Here is a 20,165-nt window from a genome sequence, read left to right as displayed (position 1 = left end):
GCACTCTCCACTAACTTCACCAGGGGGCGCGGTGGCCCCGGCGACACAGTGACTGAGACCCACAGTCCCGGGGGCTCAGAGCGCTCAGCAGGCGGTCTCCACGCGCCTGCCCCTCCCTACAACCTGGGCGGGAAACCGAGGCAGCGCCCCGGCCGCTGCTCGAAACTTCTAAAATGGGCCCCCTACTTTGAGAGGCGGGAGGCATCACGGGAGCCTGGGTGCCTGGACCTCGGCCCGCCGCCCCTTCCCCGGGCCCGCCGAAGCCCGGCGCCCCGGCCCGGGGCCGGTAACCAGGCGCACATGGCCCGCCCGGCCCTGTTTGTCCTGGCAGCGCGCCGCCGCTATTTGAGGCGGTTTTTATCTCCCAGAAACCAGCAAAACCCCAAGCGGAGTCTAGGGAAGATGAAAGGGGCCGAGGGGCCGGGGAGGGGACGACCGCGAGGCTGCGGCGGGCGGGAGCTGGCACCGGACAGGCGGAGACCGGCAGGCGAGAAGGCCAGGCCCTGGGGGGTCCCGAGGAGCCGGCCCAGCGGGGTAGCGCCGAGCCCGGGGGTCCACTTCGGGCCGCCCCCTCTCGCCGCCGCGAGCCTCGGCGTCCCCCGCCCCTTTTCAGACTCTCTTCCGCCGCGGCCCCCGGCCCGCGGGAGAGTCCTCGGAACTCCGATCCTTCTTCAAAGCGCCTTTGAAGCCCCGCGCCCCGCCCGAGGGCAGGAGATTTCGCACCTGGACGGGGGCGGGGTGGGAAGGGGGCAGCAGCTCAAGCTCGGCCGAATCGCCTCCTGGGACACGCCGACCCCTCCCCGCTGCAGCGCGGCGGGCCTCTCCCGAACCCCCGAGGGGTACCGGCGGACTGGGGCGCCGCCCGCAGTCGGGCCCAGGCCGGGGGAGCTGCGGGTGAGCCCCTCTGCCTGGCGGGGGAGTCCTAGGGGGCGGGGGCCGCACAAAGCCCTATTGTGGCTGGGGGCTGAACGCCACAGAGTGCCTTTTGTTCCGCCTCTAACTCCGTGGCGGGCACCACTGATTGCAGGCCCCGGGCCGGGGGCGGGTTACGTGCCAGGCGGGTCCGCCCGCGGGAGCCGCACCGCGCCGGGCTCTGGCCGCGCGATAGTCCGCACGGGGCCCGCGCGCGTCCCGGCTACTGCCGGGCCAGGTCCGCTTGTGCCGATCCCGAGGAAGAGCCGGGGAAGAAACCTCTTTGCCTTCCCAACTCCGCAGAGAGCTCTGGGCCGTCAAAAACTGACCTCCGCCGCAAGGCCGGACAGCCGAAGTCCCGGGCGTAACGTGCAAACAGGCACGACACGCTGCCCCTGGTGACTCCCCGGGTTGCCAAGGAGAAATATTGTGGCTCACCTTTCTCCCCTCCTTTTCCTCTTTTCTCAGCATGACAAAATTTAAAATCAAACTTTTATTTATTAAATTAAAAAAAAAAAAAGACTCCATGAGGGCTTGATTCCTTCCCTTCCACAATATTACCCTCTCCCCAAGCTCCGGCAGCTTTAACCCTTTAACTTGGGGCCTCGAGGGAGCAAGAAATAGAAAAGGAGGATCCAAAGTCACAGGAAAGGCATTCAAAGGCACGAAGCGGTTTTAAAAGTCACTGGAGGTGGAGTTGGGAGCATCGGAAGTCCCAGGTTGCCGGCCTGTGGATGCAACCCCAAGTCAGCTTGGGGACCTCTGTCCTCCTAGGTCTATAAATTCTTCTTTCTCATGACTTCTGGGCACCAGCCTATCACAGTGCCTTGCACAGAGTAGGCACTCAACAAATACTCGATTTTCTTGATCTGATCCCAGAGGAAGCCTTCCCCGCCTTTTCTCCAGGAGAGACACCTCCAAACTAATGTCCTCCTTGGGTTAGATGGGCTTCCCCAAAGAGCATGTCTAAGATGGCAGCTGCAAGCTCTGTTAAGATGGCAACAAGGGATTAGCCTAATGGGGTCATGGTGTCAGGAGGGGTAGTGGAAGAACCTGCTCTGGGGTCAAGGAATCTGGAGTACATTCCAGTTCTCCCCTCCATAGGGCTTGAGTTTTCACAGCTTCTAGCCAGGGCTGGAAATATTAGGGATCCCTAGTTGTGAGATACCCCATCAACTCATTAACAGAGATCTAGCTAATTCACTCTATTAGCAGAGATTCCGTTAAGAGAAATACCATTAACTGAGACCCTGATGATAGAAGTTCTATTAACAAGATCTCCACTATCACTTTTTCTAGACAGAGATGCATTTGGCTAAAATTTCCATAGCAGAAATGGACCCCCTTCCCTCCCCAGCTCACTCTACCTGACCTGTCATCATAACTTAGATAAATAGAATTATTATTATTACTATTCATTTCTCTTGGAACATAGGGGTTAAATATACATGCCTGGGGGCAGCCTCCCTGACCCTGGGGTCACCCCATCTTTGGGATCAGATCCCCACCAGTCTGCCCCCTCTTGGCACCCTGCTCCCTGCCAGGTCACTTACCCCAATCCCCGAACTCTGGTCCCTAATGAAGAGGCCACCAGGGGGCAATAAATTATCATTATCATCATCATGACTGTGTTTGTAAAAAAAACGCTCTGGAGCATAGAAGGCAGTGGACTACAAAGTTGAGAAGACTGGAGCCTGAAAGCTAAGGAATAGTGGTAAATAAGCTTGGGAGGCAGAAAAGATGCACATAAAGGAGTTAGTGAGATGGAGAAATGAAGTGTTGGGAGCCCAGATGGAGGGGAAGTGAGTTGGTGAGGTAAGAGCAGAGAGAGAAACTGAGCAGTGGTGAGGAAAGAGCTTCTGAAGCCCTGAGTGCAGAGATCAGGCACCAGGTGACGGCCTGAGATGAGAGTTTGCAGAAGGGTCTCATGGCAAGGGGAGGAAGTAAGCTGAGGAGGCATGCAGAGCGATTCCCAGGCCCAGAATGGGTGGGAAGAGGGGGAGACGGATAGATAGAGTTGCAAAGGGCAACATGCATGGGGCAAAGGGGGTGAGGGGCAAGCAGTGGTCCACAGAGCCAGGAGAGGCTGGAAAGGCAGCCTCCAGTGGGCTGGAGACCTCCACCCGGCTCAGATCTCCAGCAGGTTGCTCTGCTCCGGGCTGCCTTCAGGAGCTTTTTCTGGGGGTGCAGGTGAGGCAGAAGGTCTGGGCGTCTGACTGGCCTCCTCTTCGCCGGTGCTGCGGCCCTCCCCCAGCTCCTTGGGGCCACTGGCTGGGGGTCCTGGACCTGGCTCGCCGTGGGTGCGTTGATGTTTGCTCAGGTGGTCGCTTCGAGTAAAGCGCTTGGAGCAGAGTAGGCAGGTGAACTTCTTCTCCCGGGTGTGAGTGCGCACGTGGCGCTCCAGCTCGTCCGAACGGGTGAACCTCTTGCCGCAGAAGAGCCAGTTGCAGACGAAAGGCCTCTCGCCCGTGTGCCAGCGCAAGTGGGCCTTCAGATGGGAGGCCTTGCCGTACACCTTGCCACAGCCCGGAATGTGGCAACTGTGGATCGGCTTCTTCCGCAGCCCGGCCGCAGCGGCGCCCAGGCGCTCCAGCTCCTGGCAGTTGGGGCAGTCGCAGGAGGAGCGCCCTGCCCCACTGCCCCCGTAGCCAGCACTGCCCCCTGTGCCTGCACCCCGGGGGGGTTTGGCTCCACCGCTCCCCTCCAGCTGCCCACTGTTGCCCACCGCCTTAGGTTTATAGACATCCTGGGGCAAGACATGCTGGGGCCCTGGCTGCAGGAGGTGGGGAGCTGGATAGGGGGCTGGATTAAGGGGGGCAAAGTCGGACGGGTAGGTGGGCAGCTGGGGGTTCAGTGGAGGCTGAGCAGGGCCTGCAGGCAGTGTCCCTTGCAGCCCATCACCCTGGCCCTGCCCGCCACCGAGCCAGTTGCCCCCAGGATGCATGTCCCACCAAGGGGTAGGAGCATTGCCTGGGCCCGGTGAGATGCCTGCATGGATGCCTGCCTTGTACCAGGAGCCATAGGGGTGTGCCATGTCCAGAGAGGTGTAGACGCTGGGCAGGCAGTCAGAAGAGCTGTGCCCCTTGGGCACTAGGAGCCCAGGGTCCTGGGTGCCCGTGGGCCCTGGGAACGAATGGGAAAAGGGAGGGTAGTCATTGGCATAGCCCGAGGTGGGCGCTGGAGGGCTGCCTGGGGGGGAGAGAAGCCCGTTGGTGCTTGAGAAGGGGGCTGGGTAAGCATCCCCCATGGTTTTGGAGGCCGAAAGGTCACTGGTCACAGAGTATGGCTTCTTTGTGCCTGCTTTGCCCAGTGTCGTGGAGTCCCGCAGAGGGCTGGAGCTGCCAAATTTACTGCACGCTGCTGTCAGCATGGCCAGGGGGCTGGAGCCATAGTGAGCTTCCTCCTGTGGGGAAACAGAAGTATTGCTTAGGGGTAGAGACGGAGATGTGCAGAAGGACTGCACACCCTGGAGACCTGGAGAATAGAAGAACAAAGGGGTGAGGAAGAGGTAAGGAGGAAGGTCAGGGAGAGGGGTGGGCAGTGAGGACTGGGATGCAGGGAAGAGTTCAGATAGTCTAGAAAAAGAGCAGAGGACCAAGACAGGGCCACTAACACCCACTCTAGCAGGCAGGAAGCATCACCCCCTGTGATGCTGGGGGTGTGCAAGGGCCTCTGAGGAACAGGAGATGCTTCTTAAATAGCTATGAGAAGAGCCGGGGATCAAGGCAGCACCTGGATGCAGTGAGTATTAGGGATCCTGACCCCTGGAAGTGGTTGGGAGCAGAGGCCATGGTGGGGGGACTTGGAGAGGAAAAATGAGGCTGAAAGAGCGTGGAGAGAAGCAAAGTCTTAGGGGACCATAGTTGCCCCCGTTCCAGGTTTTCCCAGCTTGACCCCTTATTCACTTCCTGTCTCTGCTTCATCTCCTGACTAAGGCAGTGGCCTAGTCACCCTAAAGCAGTGTCCTCATGTCCCTGGTAAGGAATCTCTTTCTCTTGGCAGGGACCCTGGGCCAGGGAGCAAGAGGAAGCGACGGTGGAGACACTGGGACATTGAGAGGGAACAGGGTTGCCGCCAAGCCAGGGCTGTGGCTGAGGCAAGAATGTCTTTCAAGCGGGCATTAGGCACCTCCTGCTTTGTGGAGCCAGCTGGTACCCCTCTGGGAGGGCTTGGAGAGCTGAAATCCTCACACCCTTCCAGGGCAGGGAATTGGATTGGCTATGATAGGGGCTCACAGCCACACACCTCCCTCTATGCCTCAGGGTCCCCTAACACATAGAGACCCCTCCAACACAGTGAATGAGGGGAAATGTGTGTAGATGCAGACCACAGGGCTCTTAGTAATACTGAATGCCCTTCATGCCCATCATGCTGCTGCTACCAGACCAAGCCCCCCTGAGACCACCATCCCTCAGGAGCTCACGGTACTCCTCCTTGAGTCAGCTCTGGGACATCCTAGAAGGAAATGATGCCCTCCTGAATCTCTGGCTGGCATGCATAGGCATCCACTACTGAGAATCCCACCAAAAACAAGTCAGAAGCTGACCCTGTATAGTCCTTTGACAGGGGCCCTCAACAACAACAACAAAAATGTACCTGGTACCTTCCCAGTAAAACTGAAAAAGAACCCAAGAATCCAGGGTTTCCAGGCCAGCTTGCTAGCTCCTAGCGCACAGTATGTGCCTGTGACACCAATCCTAAAGGTAGATCTGAGGTTTAAAGCCTTGCAGTGAGGGCTGTGTGTGCAATGGCTAGCCTTGCACTGCTCCCAAATGGAAGCCTGCTGTTCTCCCTGCCCAATGACCTCTTTCTGAGGTCCTGATGACACCATGGACTCCCAAATTTGAACCATCAAAAGCATCCTCAAATCTGGCCATGGCAGAAGCCCTGCATCCTTCCCAGCCAGGGTGTTCCTGGAGCCTCTCACCTCCCAAGCGGAGAGTGGGTAAGGCAGGGCAGCTGCTGGGGCAGGAGGCAAATCCTAGTGGAAAGGAAAGGTCGAAACGTATTGTGCAAAGGAGAGGGGCAGAGACCCATAGAACCAGAGCAGAGGAGCCTGCAGGGTAAGAACCTGACCTCAAAGCCCCTGGTGGTGGGGGGTGATGGGGGGCAGTAAAAACATCGGGAGCTGGCCCACAGGGGCAGAAATGGGCAGGGACACAAAAGAGAAGAGAAGGAAAAAGCGACAAAAGGAGGGAGAGAGAGGAAAGCAGAATAAACAAAGAAAGAGAGGTGATGGAAAGAGGCTGGGCAAGGAAGGCACAGGAAAGCAGAGAAAAGAAAGGAGGGGAAGAAAGAAAAGGGGGAGGTGGGGGAGGAAGGCAGATTTCCTACCTAAGAGAAAATCCCCATGGTGCTGGGCTCCAGAAAACCCCCAGACCAGGCCACTCCTCCCTCCTTCTCCCCCCTGACCACCCCCTCCCCCTCTGCCTGCCTGGCCCAGCTCCGTTGGTTTCCCTGCGGTCGGTTTATTTTTAAAAACGCCGACGCCGTCCCCCCCGCCCGGCCCTCACACTGTGGCCACAGGGGCCTCAGCCAAGCCCAGGGACCCCACCCAGCCATGGGGCGGGAAGGAGGGGTGAGAGAAGGCAAGCAGCCCCAGGCCAACAGGAGACCCTCGCCCTGGGGAACACAGGGCCCCAGGGCCCAGAGGGGCAGAGAAGGGGGAGCCGGGCACCAGACCGCTCAGAAGGTTCTGGAGGCCAAGAGCCGGGCACTTGGCTAAGGTTCATCGCAGCCTCAGTTTCCTTGTCCTGCTGCTTGGGCTCTCCCAAGAACTAAGGAGAGGATCCTGGTTAAGGATTCTAAATATGTGTGTGTCTGTGTCCCCATATGGGGGAGCCGGGGGCTGGAGCCCACCTTCAAGTTGTTTTTCCTCCTACTTCCACCCACATCCATTGAAAACAACGACAACCACACCAAAACAGGCTTTAAGTACTGAAGGGGGAATCTCTGGAGAAGGAACAAGGTAAGGAGCTGTCCCAGCTCTCACTCTCACATGGGGAGGGGACCCCGCCCTCTTTCCCCTGACCTGGCACTGGAAGGCTCACTTGGACATCTGAGTGCTGACTGGCCAACTGAGGTCCCAGTTTCCAGTTGTCCACTTTCAGCCTCCTCCCAAATTGTTTAGTTCTTCCAGCTTCCAAGTCTCCATCCCCACTAGCCCCCATCCCCATTTCTCCCTCCTCCGTGATCCTCTGAATCTCACTCAGCCCAGGTGAGCCTCCAGTCAAGCTTCCCTCTCTGAACCCCCAAGTTCTTCTCACTGTCCAAGAGGACTTCCTGATGGGGGTGTAAGAAGAAGCTTGAGGGCCCAGGTGCCCCTCAAAATAGATCAAAGAGACAGAGGCTGGAAGCCTTGGTGTTAGGGGCATCTCCAGCTTACAGGGAGTGAGGGACAAGAAAGCCCAGTTTCCAGGACACATTCCTCTTGCCAATTGCTACCCCATGTCTTTCCAGCAGACCTCTGGCCCAGCCATTCCCGCAGGCCCCAGTGCCACGCTGGCAACTCTGGCATGAAGCCCATGCCCATTGACACGGCCCCTGCCTTGGGTGGACCCAGGGTTTCCATGCACCTTAGTCCTCCAGCTTCCTCCAGACCAAGCACAACGTTTCAGTGATGGCTCAGTCGAGAGTCTCTCGGGGAGATGGTGGGGTGAGCAATCTGCCTCCTTGCAGCAGAGGGTAGACACAGCCCTTGAGGACCCCCAAGTAGGTCATGGTGTCTGTCCCACTGTCTCACATACCATTCCCTCAAAGTCAGTCACAGATTCCCTATCCACCAGTCTTACACACACCATCCCCCACTTGGACTAACAGATACTCGGGTGACCCAGCGTGTACGCACACCTGTGCTCCCATAAAGTCAGCCACACGTGCAGGTGTGCTACTGTACATTCTGACACGTACATGCAGGCCAGTGAACACAGGTGTTAAGAGATTTCTGGTCCATCTCACACACACCTCTCCTGCAGGGCTGAGTGAGTCAGCTTGGACCTGAGCTAGTGTACTGGGAGCAGACATGGGGCCTTCAGAGGGGCCCAAGAATCAGTGATCAAGGACACTGATGGGAGTTGATCTTTGGGGAGGGCTCTCTGGTCCCAAATTCCTATGGAGGGAGCCAGAAAGCAGAGGTGGTAACAGAGACACGGAGAACTCAGGACATTCAGACAGTCTCTGAGTGACTATGAGTCCGCCTTTCCAACTACGATGTGCCATGAGTCCCTCCAGAAGACCTGGCAGAGTCAGCAGTTTCTCAAGCCCCCAAGCCCTGACCCCCATGGTACCCTAGTTCCCTTCATCCTCAGTGCCAGAGCCAAGGGATGCTGGGGTCCCAGCCTGGAGGGGAAGTGGCCCGGTCCGCCCTGGAGCCTCCCACTCCCAAAATAGAGCTGAGTTTGTCTTTGGCTGAAAGCTAAATATTTGTGAGCCGGGCAGGCGGCCTCAGACCCTGGCCCTCCTCCTTGGTTGCCTCTCAGACCTGGGCCCAGTTCCTCTGGTCAGCCCCCCCACATGCATGGACTGCCTTCTCCCTTCTCTCATTGCCCACCTCCTCTGCTACCAGCCCAGAAGCCCAGCCCCCTCCCCACCTACAAACCAGACAAGACACTGCTTAGGGTGAGTCCCGAGAGCCAGGACCCCCAAAGAACCATGTACTCACTGTTACCCGATGCCCACTCAGCCAGTCCTCTGGCCTATTTCTCCCCCCCTGTCGCCTACCAGCTTATCTCTCTCCTGCTCCTCTCTCTTCACTCCCCTCCCCTTCCTCTCTCCATCCATCGCCCACTCCTGAGTTGGTGTGCTTGGCTGACCTTAGGGGTCCATGCCTTCTTCTAACCTAATCCCCTCTGTCCTCCTCTGACTGCTCCGTGACCCTTTGCCCTGCTCTCTCTCCTCCCCTTTCTCCTGCCCCCTGCCCCTCACCCCTCCTCTGATCCCTGGAAGTGACAAGCACCAACTGTCTGTGTGAGTTAGAAGGTGGGAGTGGACAGGGATTAGGACCATTCAGATCGAGGCTGGTGTCCTGGGGGAAGGAGGGGGCAGTTACCTCAAGCAGGGAGGACGCCATCCTGAGGCTGGGGAACGGGTCCCAGGGAGCCAGGCAGATGGAGAGAGCTGAGCCGGAGAGAGGGAGAGGGAGAGGGAGGGAGAATGGGAGAATGGGAGAGAAGAGATCTAAAGTTAGAAGGGACTAGGGGGTGGGGGTGGGGGTGGGGGGGCTGCTCTCTGTCTGTAGGGATCCACCCTCTAATTACAGCTTTCCCAGCGGAGAAGGCTCCGGATCCAATGAGCAGGGCGAGAGAGGGAGGCAGAGGGTCCAAATTTCCTGCTCCATTTGCTGAGCTCCCCCAAAGAAGGGATCTGGGCGGGAGAGGAGAAACGGGGCTCCCAGGGAAGCAGGAGGGGGTAGGGACAGGGCAAGTTGTCAGGGCATGCCGGAGGCTGCTGAGGGTCTGGGCAGATGCAGGGTGGGCCCAGGTGCCCCACACCCTGCCCCCAGCCATCCCATAGGCGGCTGTGGGAATCCCTCCCAGACAGAGCTCCCGAGGGTCCTGTACCTGGGGGATAAGGGGCTGGGTGTCTTGAGTCTCTCCTCTCTGGAGGTCTGGCACTGGGAGGGCTGGCAAGGGGTCGCCTGAGGGTCCGGGGAGGGCTCCGCTCCTCTCCTAGGCCAGCTGCACTCCTGTTCCCACTCAGGCTCTGATCCTAGAATCCTACTCTGACTCCGGAGTCCTGGCTGCGGGTCCGCGGGTGGCGGCGGCGGCTGCTTCTGCTGCTGCTCTTGCTGCTGCTCCTGCCGCCGCCGCTGCTGCCGCTGAGGGAAGGAACAGGAGGGAAAAGGAACAAACCCCAAACCACTAATTAGAGATCCAGGGGGGGGGATGGGGGATTGGGGACGACACTCACACAGAGAGACTGGAACACACTGACATCCACACTCATGGACAAACACAGGACGATAATACATGTGCACGTCCACGCGCGCCGGGCTCCCCACCAGGGCACGGCCACTGTCATGAATGAACAGAGACAAACTCACACACAGATGATCGCAGTGACATGGCTGGAGGCGCGCACGCCCCCCACACACGTCCGAGCTGACCACAGAGATGCCTGCTTCCCCAGTCACCCACCTCGAGAGACTGTGTGTTGTGAAAGTCAGGAGGAAGGGTGTGCTCTGGGGTTGAGGCTTTCTGCTGCCCAAGTATTTGAGGGTCACGGAGGTAGGTTCCAGAGCAAGACCTGGAGGGAGGGACAGGGTGGGGAGGGCTTGGCACAGGCTTGGGGCTCCCTAGTCTTCCTCCTAGTATCTCAGTTTCAGTCTTGAGAAGTGACACCTAGGCCTACCTCCCTTTGTGGGGCAGAAGCTAGATCTTGCATATCTGAGAAAATTTAAGGCAAGCAGGAGTGAGGGTAGGAGGTAGGAAGTCACTGGGTCAGCTCATCCATGCCTGAACCTGGCCTCTTTGGATCAATTCCCTTTCCCCCAAAGACAGACCCCAGACACCATCATTCCTTGCCAGTTATCAGCCCTAAGCCCTTCTTGGCCACACAGATATCCAATCTCCAACCTTTAATGGGTAGTTCTCATGAGCGCTCATGCTCTCCTGGGAGTGGGTGCCTGGTTCCTTTTCTCACTGTCATGCATCGATTCCCCCTGCAGCAGGAAGAATTGAAGTTAGAGCTTAGGCAGGACTTCCCAACTTTGACTTCTCATCAAAATGGGGAAGAAAAGAAAGTCAACCAGTTGGAAGAGGGGAATGCAAAAAAGTCAATGAATTGAAAGTTGGACCCTGAGGTAAGTTTATGGGAGAAAGAGGACTGGGCAGCCAAGTGGAAGAACCAGCATCTCTCCCACTGAGGGGCCCAGCCAGCCGAGGTTGTTTTGCAAGTTATTCCCCAACACACCCCTCTCCCCGGGCCAGCCCTGCCCAGCAGAGGAATGGAGCCTGGTCCTTCCCCACTCTCCTTATTCCCCAGTCATTCCCCTCACTTGCTCTTCCTGGGTGCCCACCTCCAGGCTCCTCAGACTCTCCCAGCTCAGCTTCTCAAGGCAAAGTTGGGGAGGGGGCAGGAGCAGCTGGAAGTCCTGGGAGAGTTACCTGCAGTTTAACCAGCAGGTAGGGTCAATGTTTAGGAAGGGATGGTGGGGGAGTTAGGGTTTCCAGTCCCAGGATTTGACTTCTCCAACAGAACCCTGTACACCCAGCTTTTGAGGAGAGGGTTAGAGAAGCAAGGTGACTGGCAGACAAAGGAAAAGAAGGCAAAAGAAGAAACACAGAAAGACTGAGAGGCATACAGAGCAAATGAAACAATCCAATAAAATCAGAAGAGAAACTAGGGAAATAATAGGGAGAGAAGAGAGGAAAACACAAGACCAGAATGTGGCTTAAAAACAACAACAACAACACAGAACAGTAAAAAGGAAAAGAAATAGGCCCAGAGAAACAAAGATGAGGAGACAATGGCTTCGGAAGAACTCCAGGACAGGGAGAACTGCAAGAGGCCTGGCCAGGTCCAGCGGAGGCAGAGGGTTAAAGCAGCCAGGCAGGTGGGGGGCGGGGATGAAGTATAAATAGTCCATAATTGTGTCCGATGATTACACGGGCCACCCCACCCGTCTGCCCAAGAGGAAGTGCCCGTGGTGGGGTGTCCCATGACCTCGAAGTCTCCCCCTGGTGGGGGGTGTTTCTGAGCCTGAGGTGCCAAATGGATTTCTGGGCCCCCTTCCCCAAACCCAGCTCAGAAGTTGGTGAGGAAAAGGGGAAGCTTTGGGCAAGTTACTACATCACCAGCAGAAAGCCATCCCGCTTTTAGACCAGGCAGGCAATTGAAGCAAAGGAGAGAAGTCTAGACTCCAGAGAAGAGAGGGTAGGTGAGCGAGGGGTTGGGTTTCCAACTAGATTGGGGAGGAAAGGAAGCAACTGAAAAGGAAAAGGAAGCAGGAGGAGAGGAGGTGTGGGGTTGAGGAGGGTAAGGGGAGACAGGCATGGTCAGCCTTCTCCACTTCCTTTGGGGATCTGGATCCCTAATCCTACCGGGGGAGGAGCAGGAGTGCTAGGGAAGAGCAAGGAGCAGGGTCCCCAGAAGATGTGAGCCAGGGCCCCTGACGTGTCAACCCCAGTAGGATAATGCCTGGACACACAGCCCCCTCCCAAACGTCTGTGCTGAAACCAGGGCAGAGGGGCTGCCTGAAGCTCCCAGCTCCCTTCCCCAGGACCCCGGGCTCTGACTTCTTCCACACCCTTTTTAAGACAGTCCTGCAGTCCAGATCCTGCTATTCCTGGGCCCAGACACACACGCCCTTCCCAGCGCCCCCAGGGGCTGGGGTCAGCAACTGGGAGCCCTGACCAAGGACCTGCCTCCACTCTCTCAGGCCTCCCTCAGCCCGGCCTCCCAGGGGGTGGGGCAGCCCAGGCAGAGGCGCCATGTGGCAGGGGCGGGTAGAGGCTGCGGCTCTGGTCCTTCCAGTATAAACCCCCTAGGCATCTGGTTTCTATCCACCACCCCCCACCACCCTGGGGGCCCCTCAGCCTCCGCCCATGGCCACCCAGACACTGAGCTCCAGAGATGGACGCCCCTGAAGGAAGGGGTGGGATGGTGCCTTTCTGATCTTTCAACCCCAGGACCGAGCTGAACCACAGGGACGCTCCCTTCCCTCCCTGCCTCCCTTCCCTAGAAGAAGCAGGGTGGGATTTCTAGGTTAGAGGGGTTGAATCTGGAACCTGCCTCAGTTTTCTTTAGCTCGTTTTTTGGAAAGGTCGGTGGGGGTGGGGTGAGTGGACCCTTGGGAGAGTGGGAGACTTCTATCTCCCTGCTCCTCAGGGAAGTGCTTCCTCCACCCCGCTACCTTCTGCCCACCCTGGGCTTCCTCTGAGAGCCCCAATCCAAAAGGACTCCTAACTCTTCCTTTGCTGTTGTCATGGGTTTGGCTACCCTAGAGAGAGTCACTAGCAAACAGCGAACAGAGTCCTAAGATACAGATCAATACGTTGTCTGATACAGACATAATGAGTCTGTATCACTCTCAGATATGCTCTTGCACACGTGATGAATTATGAACATACATACAGTCTGCAGGCATCCACACTGACACACACTGATATACACACATACATTGTACAGATGATGCTCACACCAAGACACTGACCCTAATCTCCAATCACAAAAATGCACACACTAGCACCTATACATGCCTATAGACCCAGTCACCTACAGAGACTCACACAGACTCTCAATACACACTTTTACATATGTGGCAAATATCACATATATATACACACACAGGTCTATCATCACAACCTTACAGCTCTAGAAATCTAGGGGATTTAGGAACTCTTCTTCGTATAAGAATCTGCACATAAGGATGATGTGGCAGGCACTGCCAGTCCTACAAATTATTGCCTGCAATTCCTACTAGTGTAGGAAACTCGCGGGTAACTTTGGGGACTTGCTGATCCTTTATCCTCCATATCCACCAGAAGTCAGAGACCCACATGGTCCCAGTAAACTCCCTGGCCCTGGGGAACCCCGGCATCCCAACCCCCACCCAGACCCCCCCCTGCTCTGCGGCCCGCTGACTCATCTCTCCCTCTCTGGAGCTCCCCAACCACAGGGGCCTGGAAGAGAAGCTTGGAAAGTTGCGCTCACGTCCCGGGCCCCTAGTCTGGCCACTACCCACCCCCATGCACCCAGGCCCAACCCTTGTCTCCAGTGGATACACTAGTGACAGAGAACACAGGGGACAGGAAAGAAGGCATCCAGAGTTAGGAAAACAGAAAGACAAAGGGAAAGAGAAAAAACTGAGATGGTAGGGATACAGATCAGAGAACTTGAAGAACAGCTGCTAATCTGTTACTCCAAAAGTAACAGGGCTGATGACCTGAGAAATGTGCTCCTTGCGTGGGGGGAAGGTTCACTCATGACCTTGGGATGTGGACACTGCCCAATGCCTTGACATTCTGAGCCTAGGCTCAGGAAGCTTGGACAAGAGAATCCCATTGTGGGAGGCAAAGCTGAGGATACAGGGAAGAAGGGAAACTTTTAGGAAGCCAGCAGCCTCTGTATGTGTGTGCATGAGTGCTCAGCCGCTCAGTTGTGTCTGGCTCTTTGCGATCCCATGCACGCAGCCTGCTAGGCTCCTCTGTCCATGGGATTTTCCAGGCAAGAATACTATAGTGGGTTGCCACGCCCTCCTCCAGGGGATCTTCCTAACCCAGGGATTGAACCCACATCTCCTGGGGCTCCTCCATTGGCAGGTGGATTCTTTGCCACTGAGCCACCTGGGAAGCCCCAACCTCTCTATAGAAGGTTGCTTGAAAAAGGAGCTCCCCACCCTAACGTGCACATAAACATATTTACACGTCTGTGATATCTCAGTTCCCTCCCTCTCCACTGGATTCCAGTGCCTGGGTTACAAGGCAGGACTCCTCTTGCTGGCTCTGGTTCCTCTCTGCTCTGAGCCTCAATCTCTTTAGTTGACATTTGAGCCCCAGGATAGGAGATAATACAGCAGTTCCAGGGGAGGCAGATCAAGAATCAGAAGAAATATGCTGGTAAGGCTAGAAAGGAACAAGGATGAGAAGAGACAAAGAGGGAAGGGTAACACTGAGAGGCCTGATGATCCGGGAGTAAAGGAACATGTACTGGGCAGGCGTTTTGAAAGGCTCAGGGTGAAATTAAGACACTGGCCAGGGACTTCCTTGGTGGTCCAGTGGTTAAGAATCTGCTTTCCAATTCAGGGTACATGAGTTCGATCCTTGGTTATGAAATTAAGATCCTGCATGCTGCAATGAAAGACTCCGAAGGCCTCAACTAAGATCTGATGCAGTCAAATAAATATTTTTAAAAATTTAAAAGACTCTGGTTATCACCAGCAAGTGCTTCTGTGTAAGAATGATACCCTGGAATCTGATACACAAAATATATTACTGCCTTTTAAAAAAATATTTCTTTATTTGACTGTGCCAGGCCTTAGTTGGTACACTTGGAATCTTTTTTTTTTTTTTTAATTTTTTATTTTTTCAGTGGGTTTTGTCATACATTGATATGAATCAGTCATAGAGTTACACGTATTTCCCATCCCGATCCCCCCACTTGGAATCTTTGATCTCTGTTGTGGCATGCAAGATATCTTTAGTTGTGGCATGCAAAATCATAGTTGAGGCATGTGGGATCTAGTTCCCTGACCAGAGATCGAACCCAGGCCCCCTGAATTGGGAGCACCAAGTCTTAGCCACTGGACCACCAGGGAAGTCCCATATATTACTGTCTTTAAACAAAGAGAACTTGAGGTTATAGAGTCCTGATCACATTTTCTATCCTTAGTGATGAGGCTGAACAACTCAAGGCAATGGTTCTTCAAAATCTTAGACATACTCCCCCCGCACTCCCCTTGATTTCTCTGACCTGCTTAAATTCTTCTTGGGAGAACAGTTTTTTTTAATGCAGACTAGATCCAGGAACATTCATTCATTCAACAAATGCTCAGCAAGCACCTACTTTGAACCAGGCATAGCAGGACTAGACTTGGGCTTGCAATCACAAAGAAGACAGACCCAGTCTTTTGCCACACAAACCTACAACCAACCTAAAGAGTGGGAAGTATCTTAAGAGAGTAAGTACAGGATGTTATTAGAGAACAAAAAAAAATGAATCTAAACTAGTGTTGGCAGAATCAAGGAAGGTCTCCTGGAAGCAAGGATGCACAGGTAAAGAAACTGAAGAAAGAAAAATAAAAGAAAAAACTGAAGGATGAAAAGGAGTCAATCAGGTGAAGAGAGGAAAAGTGTTATATGCAAGGGGAAGAGTGTATGCAAAGGCCCAGAAGTCTGAGGGATTAATGACATTTTGAGGAGCTGAAAGTTGAGTGCAACTAGAGTATGAAGATAAGGGGCTGATGGAGAAGGTCTCATCAACTGTGCAAGGGACCTGAGCCAGATGCTCAGGGCAACATATGGGAATATTTGTATTTTCGAAAGATGACCCTGGCTGCAGAGGAGAGAATGGAATAGGGACTTACAGCCAAGCAGTTCTGGGCAGATCAACCACTTACTATGGTGTAACGTTGGGCACACTGTTTAACCTTTGATGCCTTGGATTCTTCTTCTTTAGAATGGGGAAACTTAATACAGCAACCTCCCAGGGTTGTTATAAGGATTAGGAATAATACGTGTGGAACTCTTACCACAGGGCTTGGCACTTGTTCCAAGTGGTAGCTGTTCCATAAATGGTGCCTAATAGTATTGTCAGAGTTTGGAGGAGGGCAAAATCAGAGGCAAGACCAGTTGACCACGGCAGTCCAGGCAAGAGGTGAGAAGGTGTGGCCCGCAGCAGCAGAGGGCATGAGGAAAAGTCAATGGAAAGGTGATGTTTAAGGAGCTAATATAGAGAGAACATGGTGAATGATCAGCTATGAGAAGTGAGGGAGACCAAGCAATCAAGGATGACTTCTCTTGCTAAGTGTGTTGGTGTGGGCACGTGCACACAGGCCATGTGAGCATGTGAGAGGTACCTATTCAATTCTGAGGGTGGCCCTTGATAGCCAGCCACTGTGCCTGATCCCCAGAGTGAAGGGCCATGCTGCATCTGAGGACCTGCTTCCAGCCTCCCTGAAGGGTACCCAATAAACACTCAGCCCTAGCCTCTCTTTATTTCCCTTTTCACCCCTCCCTGTCCCCCGACCCTCCAACAACCCCCTTCAACCCGTCCCCACCCACCCACCCCTGTTCTCCTCTCCTATAGGAGGAACTCTCTGTAAGTTTAGAGTCTGCACAGGCCACCCTTCTCCATCCTTCGTTTCTCCACTGCCCGGGTTAATGAGAGTCCTTGAGGCTCAGCCATACTTCCCCACGCACCCGCAGTCGGACACCCCCCGCTGGATCCCCAAGCAAGCACCGCTTGACTTTCTCGGCTGGACGGGTGAGGACGAGCGAGCGGTATAGCCGAGGCAAGTCTGGTGGTCTCAGCCCCATCTCCAGCTGTTGCGCGGATGGGTGCCTCTGGACTGGCAGATCGCGAGGCCTGGGGCCTCCCGGCCGTGCCTCAGTGTCCCCGCGCTCGGCTGGGAGCCGGAGGGGCGGGCGGGCCGGGGGGCGAGGGGCGGGGCGCGGGCGGGGCCGGCCGGGCCGGGCGCCCGGGCAGGAGGCAGCTGCATATCTGCGGTCCCGACCACAATTGCTGGGAGTCGCGTCCCGGAGACTGGCGGCGCTGACTCTGCCCGCTGCGGCCGCCGCGCCGATTAGAGCCCGAGAGGGAGCGCCAACCCGGGGGAAGGGGGGAGGAGGCGGCGGCGGGGAGCTCTGTGTGCCCCTTTCCCCTCCGCCCCAGCCAGCGCCCCCCGCTGCCCCGCCCAGACCTCTCTCCGTGGCCTGAACCTGGGACCGGAGTCCTGCCTTCCCAACCCAGGCGTCCTCCTCTGGACCCTGCAGGGCCCGAGATCCTGAAGGCGCTAACATCCCGTTGACCCCAGGCTGCCAGCCTTTCGTGCCCTTTCTCTTCCCCATCCACCCACACAAAGAGGAGCCTGAATCTCAGGACTTCTACCCCCCCTTTCCCCGCTTCCCACAAGCACTCTCTAGGCAAAAGTAGTTCCAAGTGAAGAATGGGTCAGAGACTCGAAAGGACCGGCATTCAGGGGCCAGAGCACCCCCTGCTGGCTGGCCCGAAGCCCCTGCCCCTCCCCCTCCAGCTGTGACCTCCAGCTGTGGTGGTTGGGAAGAGCTGGCCTCTTTGATCTAGGAGCGTGGCCACCCCCTCCAGGCGCCCCATTAACCTCCATTATCCCAATTAGGCAGCCCTCCCAGTCCTGGATCCAAGCTTCAAAGCCCCTTCAGTGAGGAGAAGGGGCTGAAGCTTACGCCCCCCCACCCCACCCCATCAGGCTACACCACTTTCAGGCAAGACCCAGGTGTTCTGGTCCCCAGCTTTGGGTACAGGCTAGCAGGGCCCGAAAAGGGGTCTCCGTCTCCCAGGCACCAACCAGATCTCAATCCTTAAACTTCGCTATGAAGAGATAAAGGAACCCTCTTGCGGATTCTCAGTTTTCTTACACATTTAGGTGGCAGCATCCAGGTTCCTGGCTGACCTGAGCTTCCCATCAATTTATCCGGCTTTATCCAATGGAGAGGGAAGCCAAGAGCCACCCCCTCCTCCCTTAATCCTATCTCAACACTCTCCCCCTCCCTCCTGGAACAATTTCCGCTGGGGGAGCCAGAGCAGGGCCCAGCACAGTGGCCGCTTCCTGGAACATTTTCCTGTATCCGAAACCGCGGCTCCCTCCCCAGGGACCCACTGATCAAGGCCAGATGGGAGCAAGGATGGGGGAGGAGGAGAGGGAGCCAGGCTCTCACCATCACCCCCTCCCAACACACATGCACACCACAGGGAGCCCTTGCCCCGACACACAAAGGCTCACACCACATGCCACCATCACACACCCATGGGCATTCATGGCAACACTGACAGCCACAAGGGCCAGGTCTTAGAAGGAGGCGTACATAGAAGTCAAATAAGTACATTCAACACACACATGGATGATCACACACACTCCCTCTCTCCTTCCATTCCCTTACTCCTCTGAAGTCTCCTTGGCCCTGGGCCTTCCCTGCCATCTAAGAGACCTTACGAATCCAAGAATACTGGATAGCAGAGCAGGCAGGCCTTACTTAACAGAGGTTAGGGCACAGACTGAGACATCCAACCCTGCTAGACAGCACCCACCACCTCATTCCACTTCTGGATGTTTCTCAGGCCTGATCCCTCTTTCCAGGGTCTCGAGAACTGGGGTAGAGGAAGACTGCAATGCTTCCCCTCAGTGCTACCCTCCAAGCATCTTCTAGGTACTTCCAAATCCTTGCAGAAGAAGCATATGATATCCAGTGGACTCAGTCATGGCAGCCAAGAGATAAAGAGAGGGCAAGGAGGTGCAGCTCCGGGAGCTTCAGGAGCCTGGGGACCTGGACACCTGTGGCTGGAGAAGGGGAGCCATTCCCTTCTCCAGGGGACCTTCCCCACCCAGGGATCAAACCCAGGTCTTTTGCATTGTAGGCAGATTCTTTACCATCTGAGCCACCAGGGAAGCCCCAGGTTGAGATGTGTCCCTGCGTGGTCACAAACCACCAATCTTTCGGTTAATAGCCAGACGTGCTAACTGATTGTGTGTACAGTATAGTGATTCACAGTTTTTAAAGGTTATACTACACTTACAGTCATTATAACATATTTGCTATATTCCCAATATATTCTTGTAGCTTACTTCATAAGTAAGTAAACTACCTAACGGACTTCCCAGATGGTGCTAGTGGTAAAGAACCTGCCTGCCAATGCAGATTAGACATAAAAGATATGGGTTTGATCCCTGGATTGGAAAGAGCCCTTGGAGGAGGGCATGGCAACCCACTTAAGTATTCTTGCTTAGAGAATCCCATGGACAAAGGAGCCTGGTGGGCTGCAGTCCATAGGATCGCACAGAGTTGACATGTCTGAAGCAACTTAGCACACATGCACAAACTACATAATAGTTTGTATTTCTTAATCCCCTACCCCTATATTGCCACTCCCTGCTTCCCTCTCCCCACTGGTATCCACTAGTTTGTTCTCTGTATCATTTTTGTTATATTCAACTAAGCCCATTCTTTAGCCTTACCCTCTTCTGCCGACTGCCTGGTTCAAGAGCCTAATTGTTACATCCTATGTGTTTGTCTTTTGCTAAAAAGGGTACAGATTTGGGCAGGGATACAATATGGGACAGAGCATTGGAAAAGTTGAGGATGGAGATACATTGTCTGTTGTTTCTGGGACATCTCATTGGTTTAAGGAAAATATCTGAAGCTGCAAAATTCCTGAAACGCTAGAGTATGGTGGAAGAAGATGAGGGAATGTGATAATTGTAGGAAGAATCAAAGCTCATCAGCCTGGCCAAAAGTCATTAAGTTCTTTCCTCAATCTTGAGGCCTAGTTAGAAGGCATATCCTCAGGCTCACCTGAGGAGGGTATGCTTCAAGCCATCTTTATTCACTTGTTTAATGGTTTACCTCTAGACTATCTAGAAGTCCTCTATTTGGTATAGCTACTATCTTCCATCTACCTATTTAACCTGCAACTTCTTGCTCTTGTTCAGCGGCTAAGTTGTGTCCAGTTCTCTGTGAGCCCATGGACCAGCACACCAGGCTCCTCTGTCTTTCACTGTCTCCCCAAGTTTGCTCGAATTTTTGCCCATTGAGTCAGTGATGCTATCTAACCATTTCATCCTC

At 55.2% G+C, this 20,165-nt stretch overlaps 1 protein-coding gene across 3 annotated transcripts; it reads right to left on the bottom strand.

The window, feature by feature from the left end:
• Window positions 1-1,440: 1,440 nt before the first annotated feature.
• Window positions 1,441-9,692, bottom strand: SP7 (Sp7 transcription factor). Of its 3 annotated transcripts, XR_010663122.1 has the most exons (4): window positions 9,471-9,692; window positions 8,960-9,027; window positions 2,466-4,315; window positions 1,441-1,640 (listed from the first exon to the last, which is right to left on the bottom strand). XR_010663122.1 is itself a non-coding variant. In XM_065935513.1 (3 exons), the coding sequence occupies exons 2-3, from the start codon at window positions 8,978-8,980 to the stop codon at window positions 3,041-3,043; spliced, it is 1,296 nt and encodes a 431-aa protein (XP_065791585.1). In that variant the 5' UTR covers window positions 8,981-9,027; window positions 9,471-9,692; the 3' UTR covers window positions 1,441-3,040. The 3 variants fall into 3 exon arrangements, 2 of the variants coding, with proteins under 2 accessions (XP_065791585.1, XP_065791586.1); XM_065935513.1 differs by having other exon boundaries at window positions 1,441-4,315; XM_065935514.1 differs by lacking the exon at window positions 8,960-9,027 and having other exon boundaries at window positions 1,441-4,315.
• Window positions 9,693-20,165: the final 10,473 nt, after the last annotated feature.

This window comes from Muntiacus reevesi, chromosome 4 (assembly GCF_963930625.1).
Source record: "Muntiacus reevesi chromosome 4, mMunRee1.1, whole genome shotgun sequence".
Lineage (NCBI taxonomy): Eukaryota > Metazoa > Chordata > Mammalia > Artiodactyla > Cervidae > Muntiacus > Muntiacus reevesi.
Note: the sequence above shows the minus strand (reverse complement) of the source record. Positions and strands in the feature narration are given on the sequence as shown.

Bases quoted from the DNA above. Each gene is read 5' to 3' on its own strand.
- SP7 (XM_065935513.1), bottom strand. From the start codon at position 8,980: ATGGCGTCCTCCCTGCTTGAG. The intron at 4,316-8,959 runs GTAACTGCCCCC...GTTTCCCCACAG, and splicing joins TGGCGTCCTCCCTGCTTGAG to GAGGAAGCTCACTATGGCTC.